The sequence below is a fragment of the Macrotis lagotis genome, chromosome 1, assembly GCF_037893015.1.
Source record: "Macrotis lagotis isolate mMagLag1 chromosome 1, bilby.v1.9.chrom.fasta, whole genome shotgun sequence".
Lineage (NCBI taxonomy): Eukaryota > Metazoa > Chordata > Mammalia > Peramelemorphia > Peramelidae > Macrotis > Macrotis lagotis.
Window position 1 is genome coordinate 815,790,339 of NC_133658.1, and position 17,713 is coordinate 815,808,051.

A 17,713-nucleotide genomic window follows, 5' to 3' on the forward strand; every position below is an offset into this window, starting at 1 on the left:
TAAAAGCAAGAGAAGATTATAGGAATCTGCTGTTTGATAAACCCAAAGAGTCAGGCCATTGGGATAAAAACTCCGTTTGATAAAAACTGCTGGGATAATTGGAAGTTAGTATGGAAGAAACTTAGATTAGACCAACACCTCACACCCTTTACCAAGATAAGATCCAAATGGTTACAGGACATAGACATAAAAAACAACACTATAAGCAAATTAGAAGATCAAGGACTAGTCTACCTGTCAGATCTATGGAAAGGGGAACAGTTTATGACTAAGGAAGAGTTGAAGAACATCACTAAAAACCAATTAGATGATTTCGATTACATTAAATTAAAAAGCTTTTGCACAGATAAAACCAATGTAATCAAGATCAAAAAAAAAGTAGTAAACTGGGAAACAATCTTTACAACTAATGATTCTGACAAAGGACTCATTTCTAAAATATACAGAGAACTGAGTCATATTTTTAAAACAAGCCATTCCCCAATTGACAAATGGTCAAAGGATATGTAAAGGCAATTTCCAGATGAGGAGATCAAAGCAATCCATAGCCATATGAAAAAAATGCTCTAAATCATTAATTATTAGAGAAATGCAAATTAAAGCTTTGCTGAGGTACCACCTCACACCTCTCAGATTGGCCAGTATGACCAGGAAGTATCCTGATCATTGTTGGAAGGGATGTGGGAAATCTGGGACACTATTACACTGTTGGTGGAGCTGTGAACTCATCCAACCCTTCTGGAGAGCTATTTGGAACTATGCCCGAAGGGCAACAAAAATGTGCATACCCTTTGACCCAGCAATACCACTACTGGGTCTATACCCTGAAGAGATGAGGAAAAGGGGTAAAAACATTATGTGTACAAAAATATTTATAGCAGCCCTGTTTGTGGTGGCAAAGAATTGGAAATCCAGCAAATGTCCTTCAATTGGGGAATAGTTTAGCAAACTGTGGTATATGTATGTCATGGAACACTATTGTTCTATTAGAAACCAGGAGGGACAGGATTTCAGGAAAACCTAGAGGGATTTGCATGAACTGATGCTGAGTGAGATGAGCAGAACCAGTAAAACACTGTACACCCTAACAGCAAAATGGGAGTGATGTTCAACCTTGAAGGACTTGCTCATTCCATCAGGGCAACAATCGGGAACAATTTTGGGCTGTCTGCAAAGGACAGTACCATCTGTATCCAGATAAGGAGCTGCGGAGTTTGTACAAAGTGCAAGGACTATTCACTTTAATTTAGAAAAAAAAACAAGATAGCTTATTGTCTGATCTTGTTACCTCTTAGACTTCTCTTTAAGGATATGATTTCTCATCATACCCAATTTGGATCAAGGTTCAACATGGAAACAAAGTAAAGACTGACGGAGTGCTATCTGTGGGGTGGGGGTGGGGGGAGGGAAGCAAGATTGGGGGGAAAATTGTAAAACTCAAATAATATCTTTAATAAAAATTTTAACAAAAAGAAAACCAATGTCTGGATGTTCTCTACCCAGTGCCTCTGTCCCTTTCTCTGCTTCCTGCTTGGTCCTAAACACCTGATGAAGACTAATTTAATGAGTTTCACATCATCCAGCAAGTTCCTTTTCTTCTTTGAATTTAACTGTGTTTACTAATGTAGCTTTAAAATATAGCTATCTTTATTATCTTCAGGGAAATCAAAAAGAAATGAGGCATAAATAATGCTTAATTACTAGAAGCAGCATGGAGCAGGTAGAATTCCTAACTTGGAGTCAGGAAGACCTGAGTTCAAATCCCTTTTCAGGTACTTTTTTAATCTATGGACAAGTCACTTAATCTCTGTAAAATGAAGAAGTTTGATTTGACGATTTTGTAGTCCCTTTTAACTCTAAATCTCAATCTTTTAGAATAATAATAAAAAACTTAGTTTAGTTTTGGAATACAAATTTAGACTTACACAACACCTTTCATGCCTGTTTTCAGCCCTTCTCTTAGAGTTGCTTGGTCCCAACTCAGAAGCTTGATAAGGCAGGAAGAATCCATCCCTGAACCCAACTGGCACCTGGGGAAAAGAAATTTTATCCAGGTCACAATAGATAATCCTATTTCCAGATAATCTACTCACTTTCTCTAATTCCATTGCATATATCAGACTGCTCAAAATGTTCACACCACAAAGATAAGACTGAAATGCATTGTTCAGAGGGTTGAGAGGCTTACAATTTTTACTTTTCTAAAAAAAAAACCCAAACCTAATGCTTGTATATCATTTAGGGCATTACTAGATTCCCCTGTGTTGCATACAGTTTGTGGCAGATCAGGTCCATTCTTAACTCTGCCATTTCTTACGTATATAAAAAAAAAAAAGATGCTCAAATATCTTGAACATCTTGTTCAAGATTTTATGAGAAGAGAACTTTCCTAATCTTGTGACCATGTATGCGCAATGTAAAGATCGTTTTGAAAAGACCTCTGTCCATTTCTTCTAAAGTAATTAAATTAAATACAGAAATTAGTGAAGAATGAACCATCTTTCCCTAAGATAAATGCAGCTTCTATTCCAACAGATGAATATCTTTTACAAAACTTGACAATGATTGTGTAATACGGAGACAGCAATTTCAGGGAAAGAGCACTTAGAGTTAGACTTTGATTCAACACTTGACTCTTATCTTTTATTAACTATGAAACCTTAGGCAAGTCACCTTTGCTAAGTTTGATTTCCTCATGGAAATAATAATAATAAAGTACCAACTTTTGTGAAGATCAAGTGAGAGATTACTTTGTAATCATAAAGCATTATAAAAATAAAGATTAGTATTGAAATACCGATTTTCTTTCTCCTCCTTTTGGGGTAGGTTCAACTTCATAAGAAAGAAGTAGCAGAACTGGAAGTTGCTATTCACCATCTAGAAGAAGAAAATTTACTGCTTATAAGTCAGTTATTTGACTGCAGACTTGAAGATCTCAAAATTTCCAAGTGAGTATCAATAATACATTTAGAAATGGTGTTTTGTTCATTTGATTGTGAAGATTTACTTAGCCTATTTAAATTTTTAAGTCTATCCAGAATTCAATAGCCAAATGGAAGTCAAGGAATAGTGATGATAATGATAATGATGATGATTTCAAAAGAAATAATAATTTTTGCATGGCAGGGGGAGGACAATTTTTATTCACCATGAGTATGGTGAGAACTTTGAGCTTATTTTCTACTTGTAATGGGAATCTGAATTCTTTTGCCTCATCTCCTTTGAGAACAAAAGCACTTATTAGCAAGACTGCTGACCTCTGTTTAGTTTGTGGTCCTGAAATAGAGCAAAACTAAATGGCCTACGTGTGTATCAGATGCATGACCTTGGAGTCAGCTGCACAATGCTCTAAAATGAGCCAGACAGATAACTGGTAGGTACAATACGCTATTTAGTGAAATATTATCAGGGTTAGTGTCAGAGCCATTAGTTATTTTAGCTTTTATGAAACAGTATTCAGCAAAATTGCTGGAAAGACATTTTGTGGAAAGACTTAATTAAATCTCCATTCCATAAAGGTAGACCCAATTAGTATGGATCATGAAATTATTTACTTTGAGGATTAGGAGTTTATTCAAACTAAACATTCCAGAATTTTTAAAAAAAGGTTAAAACTAGATTACTTTGAACATTATTTTTATTTTGTAATGAAACAAGTCTTTATTATTCCAGCCTAAAACTTGCAGTAGGATCCTGGAAGAAAAGTTAGAATTCAGAATTCTATTGACAAAATGAACAATGAAAATGGTTGATTAGAGAGAGCCACTTAAAGCAGGTGATAGGGTAGGGGTAGGGGTAGCGGTGGGGATAGAAGGGAAGGCAAACTAAGCAACTACTATGTGGATACTTGAGAATATAAAAATTATAAAAATTATAAAAATTATAAGATAATAAACTGACCAGGAATTCATAACAGGCAAACCATTTTATGCGTGCATTCTTGCAGTATTTGAAAAGTCAACAAAAAAAATAAGCATCTGGGTATAAAGACATACAAGGGCAGTTAAGTGGTTAGAACACTAGGCCTCAGGTCAGGTAAACCTAAGTTCAAATCCAGCCTCAGGCACTTATTATCTGTGTGACCCTTGTTTGCCTTAGTTTCCTCATCTATTAAAATGAGCTGGAGAAGGAAATGGCAACCCACTCTAGAATCTTTACCAAGAAAACCCCAAATGGGATCATACAGAGTCAGACACAACTAAAAAGACTGAACAGTTACATCAAGGGTCATTTGGAGTGTTTATCCCTGAGTACTTTGTCCTAACACAAATTAATAATATCTAACTCAAGTATTACCCTTTCCATGACATCTTTCCTACCTCAGATGAAAGTGATTTTTGACACTCATAGCCCTTTGCTTGTGTATCTCATATATTTTAATACTATAACAATGAAGTTAATTACAAAAACAATTTATAAAGCAATTTCTTCATAACCATGTGAGATAACTTTTCCAAGTATTATTATATCCATTTAATGAATGAGGGAACTGAAGCTTTGGGAGACTGTGATTTGTCCTTGAGAGCACAGCTAGTAAGTGTCCAAGCTGGGATCAACACATAGGTCTCCTAACTCTAAATCTCAAGTTTTTGCTACTATTCTTTACTCTGTTTCATAGTCTACTTTTATGCATATTTTATCTCCCCCAAGTATATGGCAAGTTCTTTAGGAGTATTGAGTATACCTTATTCATCTTTTATCCCATTTAGCATCAGCAGAGCACCGTACATGTAATGTATTGAATAAATCCAGAAAGGCAGTTTCCTGTGTTTTGACTCTAATTTGTTTTCCTTCCCTCTTAAAAAAAGGATGGTTTTTATATCACACTTTATTAATACTTCAAAACATGTTGTAAAGCTATTGATCATTTTTATTCCTTCTTCTGGAAATTTGAGGATTGGCTTTTGTTTGTATATATGTATTAATTCCATATATACATATATATATATATATATATATATATATATGTATATATCTCTTAGCAATCACACATAAAAATATTTCATGTGGAAATTTTTGCTGGGTTTACTTTCTTATCCTAGATGCAGTGGTTTTATATTTATTTTTTATTGAATGTAATAAAAACTGTCTGCAATAGTTTTCATATATTTTTACACCTCTGATAGTGTAGTGTACTAGAGAGAACTGACTTCAGAATCAACACAACTAGATTTTCAAAAATTCTGTCCAGAATCATTTCTTTCCTATTTATCTTTCTTAGATATTTAAATCTAAAAGTGACATGTTGAAGTCCCAAATATGTTGATTTATTATCTTGGTTTTATTGTAATTCAGTTAACTTTTTCTTTAAGTACTTAGATGCCATGCCATTCAAGGAGTATATATTTAATATCTATATTGTTTCATGATCTCTAGTGCAAAGGATGGTTTCCCTGCTTGTCTCTCTTAGATATATATTTATTCTTGTGTTCAAGATTGCTACTTCAACTTTTTCCTAGATTTTCTGATGGTATAATAAATTCCCTCATTTTAACTTTGTGAATCTTTATTTTAATTACACTTTTTATAACAAATTAATGGAATTTTTTTCTAATCTATTCTGCCACTCTGTTTTATGGGTGAATTTGACTTATTCCTGTACATTTTTATAGTTTGTTTTTATTCTCTACCAAATTCTTTTAAAATATTCCTTTTCTTTCTTCCTCTTTTGCTTGAGATTTTTTCCTTTCCTACCTTACACTCAAACCCCATTCCCCACCCATTCTCAATGCTCAATTTTTCCTTAGTTCATTTTATTTCTATCATTACATTATTTCTATTCATTTATTTCAAGTTATTTTTCCCTTGCCTAGCCAAGATAAGCTCCAGGATTATCGCTTCCCCTCTCCCAAATCTATGAATGAATATCCTTAACTCATAATAACCATTTAAAAAATAAAAATTCCTGTCCCTTCTCTTTTCTTCCCCTAGAATATTTTTCCTCTTTTTTTGACACCCAAACTTATAGCTTGTCTCTCTCTAACACTTCTTTAACACTTTGACTCTTTATTAACATTTAAGACAGACATTCTAATATGTAATGCACTTAATCATGACTTTTAACCTTTTGAGCTGTCTGACTTTATTCCTTAAGTTTCTTTTGTCTGTTACCTTACAAAATCTCTCTCTTTTAATAGGAATACTTGGAGGTAGCTGATTCTGTTTAAAAAAAAATCTCTTTTCCCTTCAAAAGTCAAATTTCCTTTGTCTTTTTATATATATTCCAAAGTTTTTATACCTTTTTCATAATTGATGCATAGTTTTATATGAATCTGAGGTTCAATGATATGCCTCTTTTATGTGAAATAATTTCCCCCATTCTTCCACCTTCTTACCATTTCTCCTAGTGCTCCTGTGTCTCCTATTAATTTTTTACATTATCCCAACATAATCAACTCACTCTTTTTCCCCTCTTACTATGTAGAGGGAATTGTCCTAATATAAATGTCCTTAGGAATTAGATGTGTTTTCTTCCCATATAGAAATGTAAACAGTTTAACGTTATTGAATCCTTTATGGTCTCTTTTTCTTGTTTGTCTTTTTATATTTTTCTTTAGTCTTCATTGAAAATCATATAGTGCCAGTATTTTCATCAAGAATGCTTTTAAGTCCTCTATTTTTTCCCTTGAGGTATCATTCTTCATTTTGCTAGGTAGCTTATTTTTTGTTATAATCCCAGTTCTTTTGCCTTACAGAATACCATATTCCTATTATCAAATCCATTTTCCTCTGCTCCTGTAAAGTTACAGTTGCTAAATCTTTTGTGATCTTAAATGTGGCTCCAATATACTATGAATTGAATTCTGGTTGTTTGAAGTATTTTCTCTTTGATTTGGGAGTTCTGGATTTTGACTGTAAAATTCCTGGAAGTTTTTATTTTGGGATATCTTCCTTAAGCAACCACTGTTCCAAATGGTAGTTGGTGAATTCTCTCAGTTTCTATTTCATACTCCGGTCCCCTGTTTTCTTAAATAATTTGTTGAAATATGATTTCTAGTCTCTTTCTTTGATCAAGATTTTCAGGTAGCTCAATAATTCTTAAATTATCTGAACTTGCTCTGTTCTTCAAGTTATTTTTCTTTTGAGATATTTCACATTTTCTTTTATTTTTTCAATCTTTTAATTTTGCTTTATTATTTTCATGATGTCTCATAGAATTATTGGCTTCTACTTATCTAATTCTAATTTTTCAGGAATTAGTTTCTTGAGTGAGTTTTTGAACCTCTTTTCCATTTAGCCATTTCTTCTTTTTAAGGAATTCTTTGCTTCAGCAGATTTTTGTACCTTTTTTTGATTTAATTCTGTTTTTTAATATATTACTTTCTTCAGTATTTTTGGTGCCTCTATTACAATGCTATTGTTTTTTCATAGTTTTCTTACTTTGCTCTTATTTATTTATCAAATTTTTCCTCTTCCACTCTTAATTGATTTTGAAAAATCAATTTTTAGCTCTTCCAGAAATTCTTGTTGGGCTTGTATCCAATTCACATTTTTTTTTTCCTTTGAGGCTTCATTTGTAGTTATTTTGACTTCATTATCTTCTTCTGAGTTTATATCTTGATCTTCCTTGTCTCCATAGAAGCTTTTTTTATGATCAAATTCTTTTTGATTGTTTGCTCATTTTTCTACAATACTTCTTGATTTTTCAACTTTATATTAAAGCAGAGCTCTATTCCTGGTGGGGGTAGAGTAGCTTTTTTCAAAACTAGTTCAGAGCTAGATTTAGAAGTTTTTATCTAAGGTGATATGATCTGGGATAAGTATAGTCACTATTTTCCTGGTCTGCTCTCTAGTCTTTACTCAGGATGAGCCCTTGATCCTTAGGACTAAAAACTATACTATTCCTCAAAGGGTACCACTGAACCATTGTGACAAAAAGCAATACTGAAGGGGAAGTGGCCTTAGAGTCACTTAACTCAGACATTTGTTACTAGTTGTGTTGTCTTGGGCAAGTCACTTAACCTCATCACCTTGCAAAAAAAAAACAAAAAACAACAACAAAGCAAACAAAAACAATGCTACTACTCAGGTTTCCCACTCTCTCTTGATTGAAAATGATCCTCTCTGTTCCTAAACTATGACCCAGAAGTGGGAAATTGAAATGCCAAATAACTTCTGGTCCTGCATTCAATACCAGTACAGGAGTCTCCTATAATTTTTTTTTGACCAGTTACCAAGTCTTCTAACTTGAGAGCTCCCAAAGTTACTGTTGCCTCTGTCACCACCACTTGGTTCTATCACTGGTGTTCTATCCACATGGGATCCAGATAAACCTCCACTCTTAAATCACAGATTTTTCCTTAGTTGGAGTAGACTAGAAGAATGTTTCGCTCTGACCTTTTCTTGGCTCTGCCATTTCAGAATTTGATTTGAGGCATTATTTTAAATTTGTTTGGAAGGAAATGTTGGGAAAGTTTAGTGGAGGGCTTTCTGCCATCTTGACTCCTAGAGGCCATTGTTGTTGTTTGGATTTTTGTTTTAACTCTTAAGCTTGTTTTCCATGTTAGTTGTTTTTTGAAAGTTGATAACATTTATGTTTTGGTTTGGTTTGGTTTAGTTTTTACTTTAACATTTCTTATTGTATCATTGACTTTTTTTAGGAGTATATTTTCTCTATTGTTTTCAAGGGGTCTACTAATCTGTGAGAGTTCTCATTTTCCATTATGGGAGGTATATTCCTCTTCTTCCCTGTGTCTTAAGTACATTTATTTAGGCCTTCTAAACCTTCTTGGAAATCCTTGTGTCCATTACATATTATTTTATGGGTGTTATTGAGTTATTACAGAATTATTTTTTTTCTGGAATTTTAAACTGGGATTTATATGACTCTCTGGACCAGGAAGATTCAGTGGCTTCCTATGATAAACTCTAACTCTATAACTTGACATTAGAACACTTTACAACTTGACTCTAGTTCACCCTTCCAATTATTTTAAGTGTTCCACTGTATTCATTCTCATCAGAGTCAAACTGGCCTATCTGAAGTTTTTCAAAACCATTTCTCCATTTCTAATTTTGTGCCTTTTCATGGGCTTCCCATGCATGGAACCCCACCCCTACCTTGTTTGGAATGTATTACTGCCCTTTATTTGGAGCCAAATTTCAACCCCTCCTGCATGGCTGGAATGTACTACTTACCCATCTCTTACTCTTAGAATCTCTAGCTTCTTATACACATCCTGTGAGAAGTTCTACTCTGATTCCCTTAGTTCTAAAGATATAGTTGCTTTATCTTAAATGATTATGTACATAATTTTCAGTTTACAACCTATTCATTCAGTATAATTTCAAGTTTCTTAAAGGCAGAGATTTTTTTCATTTTTTAAAAAATATACATAAGCCCAGAACCTGGCATACTACTTTGCACTGGTGGGAACTTAATATATGCCTGCTAGATTAAATTGAACTGGTTTGAACTGGAATGAATATGATATTCTATATTGCTTCTTCCTTGTGCCTACAAACTAGATATACAAAGACAAAAAAAATTTTTGTCTGGAAGGAACTTGAATGGAATGGGAGAAAATACAAAATTGTTATTTGCTAATGTTGTTAGTTTTTTTTTAAAAAACATAGCTCTCAGGGCAGCTAGGTGGCACAGTGGTTAGAGCACTGGCCCTGGAGTCAGGAATATCTGAGTTCAAATCCAGCCTCAGACACTTAATAATTACCTAGCTGTGTGGCCTTGGGCAAGTCACTTAACCACATTGCCTTGCAAAAACCTAAAAAAAACCCCATAGCTCTCAGATTTAACCTTTGATTTGAAATTTTTCAATTTAAAATTTTTTAAATTAAATTTTAAATTTAAATTTTAAAAATTTCAACTTCAACTTTTTTAATTTTCAATTTAAAATATCTGCTCATATTTCTCATTTTCTGTCAGTTGGTTTTTTAGGTTCAGGTGGACTTTACAATCTCTTTTTTCCCATATATACACACATGTGTATTTATTAACATGTGTGTATCATGCATATATGTATATATATAATGTGTGTGTGCATATGCATACAGAAACACATGCATACTTACATGTATTCAGGGTAGGAGTTTTCCTGAGTACTCCATTGGCTGTATACTGCTGATTTTAATATACACATTAGACTTTTGAATTGGTATTATTTAGTGTGATGTATTATTTTTATTCATCAAGGTGAATGGGGGATAGTTCTGGTATGGAATTAGAAGTCAGGATTTTCCTGAAGTAAACATGTAAGAACTGGGAATTCTATCTCCTATTCTGATAGGCATCTTGACAGGAAGTCTCTTGTCGTCGTTTTGTTGTGTGAGGACACTAGCTCTCCTTGGTGGTCTTACTTCAACATCTTGGATCAATCTGCCTGCCTGTTTTCATTCTGCTCCCTATAACCTTAGATCAGAGGTTTAACTTTTCTCTAGAATGAGAATTAATTGTAGGAAGCTGCTTCCTTTTCTACAAGTTCTGTAATCATTATTCTAATCATTATCCATTACTCAAAAACCTCCAATAGCTCTCCAATACTTACTGAATAACATAAATTCCTGATCCCGATACTCTATAATCTAGTTTGAAATTATCTTTATAGGTTTTCTTATGATATTTCCCTTTACTTAGTAGTCAAACTGTGTTACTCAACATTTTATTTTGTCCTGTTCTGATCCATCTCAGTGTTTTTGTTCTTGCTATCTCTTATCCCTCTAAAGAATATTCCCTCTAAAAAAAACTAAAAAAAAGAATATTCCCTCTACCAAATTCTTTTACTTCCTAACATCCAGCTCAGATTTCTCTTCTTTCCTGAAGTCTTCGTTCTCTTTCTGATATTTCCTTTCACTCACATTTAATATATTCTCCCTTATAAACTCCTTAAGAGAAGAGTAAGCTGTATCTAATAATCTAGTAATATAGAATCAAATAATATAGTAAACTTTAATGAATGTTTGCTATTTCCTTTTGTAATTATTTGGAAGCCTAGTATATAATTGATACATGATACTTTTTACTGAATAAGTATCTAAAAATGTGTTAGAAAAATATGGTTCAATTGTCTTTCTTTCTTTCTTTCTTTCTTTCTTTCTTTTTTTCTTTCTTTCTTTCTTTCTTTCTTTCTTCCTTTCTTTCTTTCTTATCTATTTTTCCTTTTAGACCTTTGTTCCTTACTCAAGCAGCAGGCCTAGTAGAGCAAAAAGATTTTCCTGAAGAAACACAACCAGGTATGATTATTTAATGATGTTTCATTAAAAAAAAACCCAAAACTATAGTTATAGGTTTTATTTACAGATCAAGATTTTCTAGAAAATTCCAAAGAAAAGTAGGGATATTGACAGTAGTTGCTTATGTCCCCTTCGCTTGATGATAAGTGATTATGATTTAAAGATAAAGTGACCAAGGGTAGCCTCTGTTCAGAATTTGCATGGATACTTTTAGGTTCCCAAATATTGTCTAAAGACTCTGAGGGTGCTTGCAAAGATAGAACATTTACAGTTTAGTAGGCCCTTGTATTGCCTTAGGAAGCTTTAAGTCTTAAAATCTGAAGTCTTTCTGACAAAAGGCCACTCTTTATCTAGTGTACCACTTGCAGCAATACCAGGATTGGAGAGTCATGACGATGATGAAGCCCCCTCAGAGTCTGTATCACACAGAATATCTAAATGACACTTTTCTTAGTCCCTGAGAACACCTTGGGGGGAGAGAGTTGAAGAGCACAAATGAACCAAGAGCTCAAGGTGTGAATAAACAAAAGTGATGGCCCATGAAAATGTTGATTATCTGAAAATTGAAATGAGACATGTTTACTCCAGGGAAGGCCTGAATCTTAAATTGGTGATTTTTGGCTCAACATGAAGAAAAATTTTCCAACATCTGTCCAAAAATGTCATTGATTGTCTTGGGGAGTAGTATTTCCCATTAATAGAGGTCTACAAATAAAGGCTGGTTGAACATTTGTTTAGAATGTTATAGAAGCAATTCCTGCCACTATGTGAGTTAAACTAAATAACTTAGTATGCTTTTGATATATGAGAAAGCTTCATAATATATATTGATGTTCTCTCAAAAATCCAATCTCCTGCTTCCTCATTCTTCTCAGCTCCTGTGACCTATTCTACTCCAACTCAACCAGATATAGTAGTGGTCATAAATTTGATCTCACCATCATACACAAATGTACTATTTACATGGTCAAGAATTCTAAAATTCATTATTCTAACCATAAGCTCCTCTCACTCCTCTTAAATCTGTCATTCTCACCATAACCTCCAATATCTCTACACCTCAGAACTTTCTCAGTACTCATTCCATTCTACCATATACCAACTCTACTCTCAAATTCCTTTGTCCTCTTGTCTTATTCATGTAATGTCAAAGTCTGATCAAATCCAGGATTATTTTTACCATCCCTTTCTACCTTATTCATAGGCTACTAAGGTGTGGCTTCCTTTAGGATCAATTCCAATGTGACTTTCTTCAGGAGGCTTATATGGTTCCTTCTCACCCTCTGCTGCTAGGAAGCCTACCTCTCTAAGACTAACCATATATGTATTTTGTGTATAACTCCCTGAGTTCAGGGACTCTTTGTTCCTTGGTAGTATCTTGTTCTTTCACAGAAATCTAGCACCTCTGGTGTGAGGACTTACCAAGCCCTTGTCATGGCTAGTTATTCATCTTTGGTGTTTACCTAGCACTGAACTCACACCTATGGTCCCAAGAAGTTGTAACACCACAGTGAATCATATCAATAGATGATTGAAATCTCTACCTCAAGGATGTGAAGACTTCCCTTAGATAAAGGGAAGGATGAGAACAATTTGTTCCAGTGGTCATGGAGGCAGCTGAAATAGGTGCTATGGAGTGTTGAGAGCTTGATTAAACATCAAAGACACCAAGGACATCTATTGTATCCTGACTTCTCTCCTGCCACTGGACTTCATGATCTGGAAAAAAAAGTAAACCTAATGACTTTGTGCAACTCTGACTCTCTTAAATCCAATTCACCCATGACTCAAGATATGACCCCATTATGTCATTGATCCCTTTCAAAAATGAAAGATGAATGGCAACTTTTAGTAGTATGCTTTGTATACAGGTAGTACTGAATAAAATATAAACTCCTTGAGGACAGGAATTATTTTGTTTTGCACAAAGAATAAAGGCTTACTAATGCCTATGTGAAGTGGGGTTTAATAAAGTCAATCCCATTTAATTCTGATAATTGTCACCAGCTCCTAAATGAATCAATCAGAGGTGTGAATAAGACTGACAAGTCTTGAATCAATCAGAAGAATTTCTACAGTGTGGTAGAGCAATTCAGTCATGCCCTCTGGGGTTTGTATAAAATCACCAAAATAGTTTGAAATTCAAAATTTGATTGTCTGACCACAAATAAACTGGGAGTTAGTCTAGCTAGGCTCATTTGGGATTTAAAAGAAAGCAAGGAGAATAGCCTCAGGCTTGATCTCAGACTTTGGTTCCTACCCAATCCCACCCTGTCTTGGAGAGAACTATTTTAAACTCCAGAAGGCTAGAGAATTTTGGACTTCTCTTTGGAATCTTAGTCCTAGCAGCATCCCACTTTGGAAACTGAGGATAAACTAGATACACTGAAAAAAATAAAGTTGTTTCAAGATTCTACAAGATTCTATGCCCCCCCCAAAAAAGCTTCACTATAGCCAAAGAGATCTTCATAAGCAAACCACAAGAAGAGAAAAGTTATTCCCAGTAATCAAAGAGTTACCTAATTTTCTAAGAAAAAACCACTTTTTCCTACTTCTCTGTATGTACTTGTGGAAAAATATTAAAAACTTTTAGGGAAATGTTTTATACCAACTATTCTTACTTTATCACCTTAGTAAATATCCATCTTTAAAAATTAAGTCTAGATGATCAATTGACAGCAATTGATAATCATAAGACAAGCACACCAGTAGATTCTTCTGGGAACTTAATCTCTCAGTGTGGATTGAGAGCAGAGTTCTAAAAGAATGCTTATTAAATTCTTGAATAGGGATCCACTCACTAAATAATATTAGCTTTTTGAGAGTTACTTAAATTACTTTATCTTTCTGAGGAAAGACAAAAAAAATTATATTTTTTCTTCTCTTATATAAATGTCATACAAATTCCCCTAAATTGTAATAAATCAGAGAGATGTTTATTTTCCAAATTTAGGGATCTTTTCTAAAATTTTTGTTTATTTTGAAAGTCACATTCATTAATCTGGATAACTAGTTATCTCTGAAGTCCTCTCTTGCAGAAAGATTTATATACTTCTGCACTAAGGAATTCCCTATTTCTTATATATGCTTTTTAAATGCTATTTCTCATATATTTCAATGTGATTGCTAACATTTCAGAAAAGGAAATGTTGTGATATTTCTAAAATATGAGAATGATTTTTCCTAAGAAAAATAATTCTATACTTTATTATATGCCTAACTGAAGACTTTAGAAACATGAAGTTTTTTACTTATTCATAATTTTGCATAAACATCATTAACTGTTTTATTTTTTCCCAAAAAAAATGAACTTAGAATCAGAATTCTTAATGAAAAAAGATGAATCAGACGTTCAATTATTGGAACTACTGTCCTTTCTTTTTGAAGATGCTAAGAAAAGTGTAATAAGTATGCTGCAAAAAAGCAGAGAAGAAAATGATAATCAACCATGTACTGAATTTTGTGCTTCTGATCTAAGTTATTTGTTATATGAAGATGAAAAAGATTTCAAGGTAAAGCTTTTGTATGTTATAGTTTAATTTAAGTGAATATTTTGTTGGTTGCTAAACTACTATAAGAAAAGGAGTATGGGCTAGAACTATGACTTTATTTTTCTTAAGAAATTTCCCCTACCAATGCAGAATTGTAGAGAACTGCTTTTAGAAACAATTTATACGGGCAGCTAGGTGATGTAGTGGATAGAGCACCAGCCCTGGAGTCAGGAGGACCTGAGTTCAAATCCAGTCTCATACACTTAATAATTACCTTGATGTGTGACCTAGGGCAAGTCACTTAACCCCACTGCCTTGGGGGGAAAAAAAAGTAGTTAATTTATTTGCCCTGAGTCTTAGGTCACGATATGCCAAAGTCAGGACTAGAATCCAGCACTGCCTGGCTTCAAGACAGATTTACTAGCCAATATGTTTTCTGAGAGCTCTCAGAAAAACAATTCTTAGAAGATAAAATTATATAATTTGTCAATATAAAGCAAAATTGACCCACCATTTGCACGCATTGCTCTTTCCTTTTCTACACATGCCTTGTTTGCTCAATTTGTTAGATTGAATTCAGCAATTAGCATTTTTTAAAATAACTCCTTTGTGGAAGTTCTTGTAATAGAAACTGCTGATAGCCATAAACTTGACTCAAGAAACATAGATCTAATAGGTAAAAAGAATACACAAAAAAATTGTGATGCAAAGAAAAGAGAGAGGTGTTGATTACAAAGGAGAAGACTAGGCGAAATGTTAAAGAAATTTGGGATTGTTTTCACACCTAGGGGAGACTTTACAGAGGAAGTCTTGAACAGAAAAAAAATTAGATGAATTGGAGGGGAAATTTTTCCTGAGCCAGGGGAGGGTACAGAACATAGTCACAAAAACAGGAGATTCAGTCAATCAACAAACATTTATCAAGGATCTATCTTGGGTCAAGCACTGTACTAAATGATAAGAAAGACAGACACAGAAGATTAAGAGTAGAAATGGGGGACTAAATCATCTATTCCAGACAAATATAAAGCATGTGAAAGGGAATAATGATTATTAGACCATCAATAGAATGGTATTGAACCAGTGGTTCACAAAGGGTTTCTTATTGTAGAATCCTTCATCTAGACTGCAGCAATAACCATATTGTCTCATGATTCTGTTCAATCTTGACATCAAAAGAAATCACCAAGATGGAGTAAGAGACAGTACTGTGTTATAGGGCAGTAAATAGGAGAGGCTAGCAGACTATAACTCAGATTTACTTCCAAAGACAGTTGCTTCAAGTCCTTGGTCTCTAGCCCCAACTAGATCCCAACCCCCTCAAGGTTCTAACTCCTAAATTAAAGAATAGTGGTAAACAGAGCTAGGAAACAATCCAAAATTGTAAGTAATTCAGAAAAAATCCAAACATTTCATACATTTGTGGGATTCACTGTGATAACCATAACACTCTCTTCTCAGTAAATTACTTTCCTGGATTATTTAATTTTGAAAGCAAGATATAGTTTAAACATCCCTGATCTTGGCATCAGAAGTCTTGTATTTGAATCCTAGCTCTAACACTTGCTAGTCATGTGAGTTTGGGAAAGTCAGATAACATCTTGTGAGTATCCATTTGTTCATCTGTTATGTGGGGGCAATAATGCTTACACTGTCTCCTTAAAAGAATTATTGTGAGGAAATTATTGGCAACCTTTAAAGTATTAGATTATAATAAACCCATGATTATAGTATTTCTCTATGTAACAGACTTCTGGTATAGGAAATGGACCCAAGCAAGCTGGGTTATTGGGTATAATTTTTCCCCCTTAACAAAACACCACTAGATATTTAAGAGTTAACCATACATGCAAATAAAAGGTAGTAGACTCCAATTATCCCATACTGTCTCTGTAAATGAAAAGGACATAGTTCCATTTTAAGAACTTTTTATCACATAAAAACTGCACTAAGGTTTTATAAATTTATATGTGTAGATTTAAATATATATACATGTATGTACACATATCAATTTATATTCTAACAATCTTGACATTGAAAATTATTCCATGTCCAAAGCAGGAATTTGTTTTGTTTGACCATAAATGTTTGTAATAGGGTTTGATTTTCTTGTTTTCTCAATGGGGAATTGGAGAGAGGAAAGGACAAAGCAGGTAGAAAAGGTAAAATTCAGATCTCAAAAAATAAAATTGAATTTAAAAAGTAAAAAAAATTGTTACATGCCACATGAAGGATATATGATTTGAAGTCATCTGGAATTAGGGAGTTACTAGAGGAAGGAACATTTTTATCCAACAAAACAAATACCAGACAGATCTTCAGATAAAGGCCGGCTGAATTCCAAAGAAACTTCATCCCCCAATCCATCTTAAATTTACCCTTCAGTTGTATGAACAACTCTTTGTCTCTCCTTCTCTGTCATGTCACCAAAGGAATATACCAAACTGGGCCCACTGGAGGTGAAGCTTATGTCTATAGAGGGACAGAAAAAGCCCATTCATGAAGCAATGCAAGAAATGACCAAGAAAGACTGGCAAGATACTGGAAAAGCAGAGAATTTCATCACATATAAGATGGTCCGTTCTTTGAGAGATTAAAGACTGGCAGGTGAAATAAAACACTTCTTTTGTCACAGTCATGTATTTTCTAAATTTATCCAAATTTTAACCTACTCTCAAGTCAATTTTTTTTAAATATTGCTTGAGTTTTTGAGGTTTCTTTAAGATCACAATTATACTTAAAATAAAGTTTCAACTTCATTTCCTGCTGTGTGAATAGCATATGTGAAAGGATATTTTCTTTATACCATACTAAAATCATATTTTAATTATCAAATGAGATAATGTTTGTAAAGTACCACATAGTAACAGTATTTAAATACTTATTTCCTTCCTCTCTCCTCTGTTGATTATGGAGAGTTGTACTGTAGTGGTACAAATATAGAACATGTCCTTACAAAAAAAAAATTCATTGAAAGGAAAACATGCAAAGATTGACATAAAAAATAGCATGATATAAGATTCCATTGATATTTG

General features: G+C 33.6%; 1 protein-coding gene across 4 annotated transcripts in view; it reads left to right on the plus strand.

The window, feature by feature from the left end:
• CCDC83 (coiled-coil domain containing 83) overlaps positions 1-17,312 on the plus strand; it is a 73,011-nt gene extending 55,699 nt beyond the window's left edge. For 3 of the 4 annotated variants that reach the window (XM_074189107.1, XM_074189116.1, XM_074189126.1), the window contains 4 exons: positions 2,827-2,948; positions 11,120-11,187; positions 14,503-14,699; positions 17,111-17,312. In XM_074189107.1, coding sequence (XP_074045208.1) covers positions 2,827-2,948; positions 11,120-11,187; positions 14,503-14,699; positions 17,111-17,275 — 552 coding nt within the window. In that variant the 3' untranslated portion in view covers positions 17,276-17,312. The remainder of the gene's footprint in view (positions 1-2,826; positions 2,949-11,119; positions 11,188-14,502; positions 14,700-17,110) is intronic. The other variant, XM_074189135.1, reaches the window with a different exon arrangement.
• The last annotated feature ends 401 nt before the right edge of the window (positions 17,313-17,713 follow it).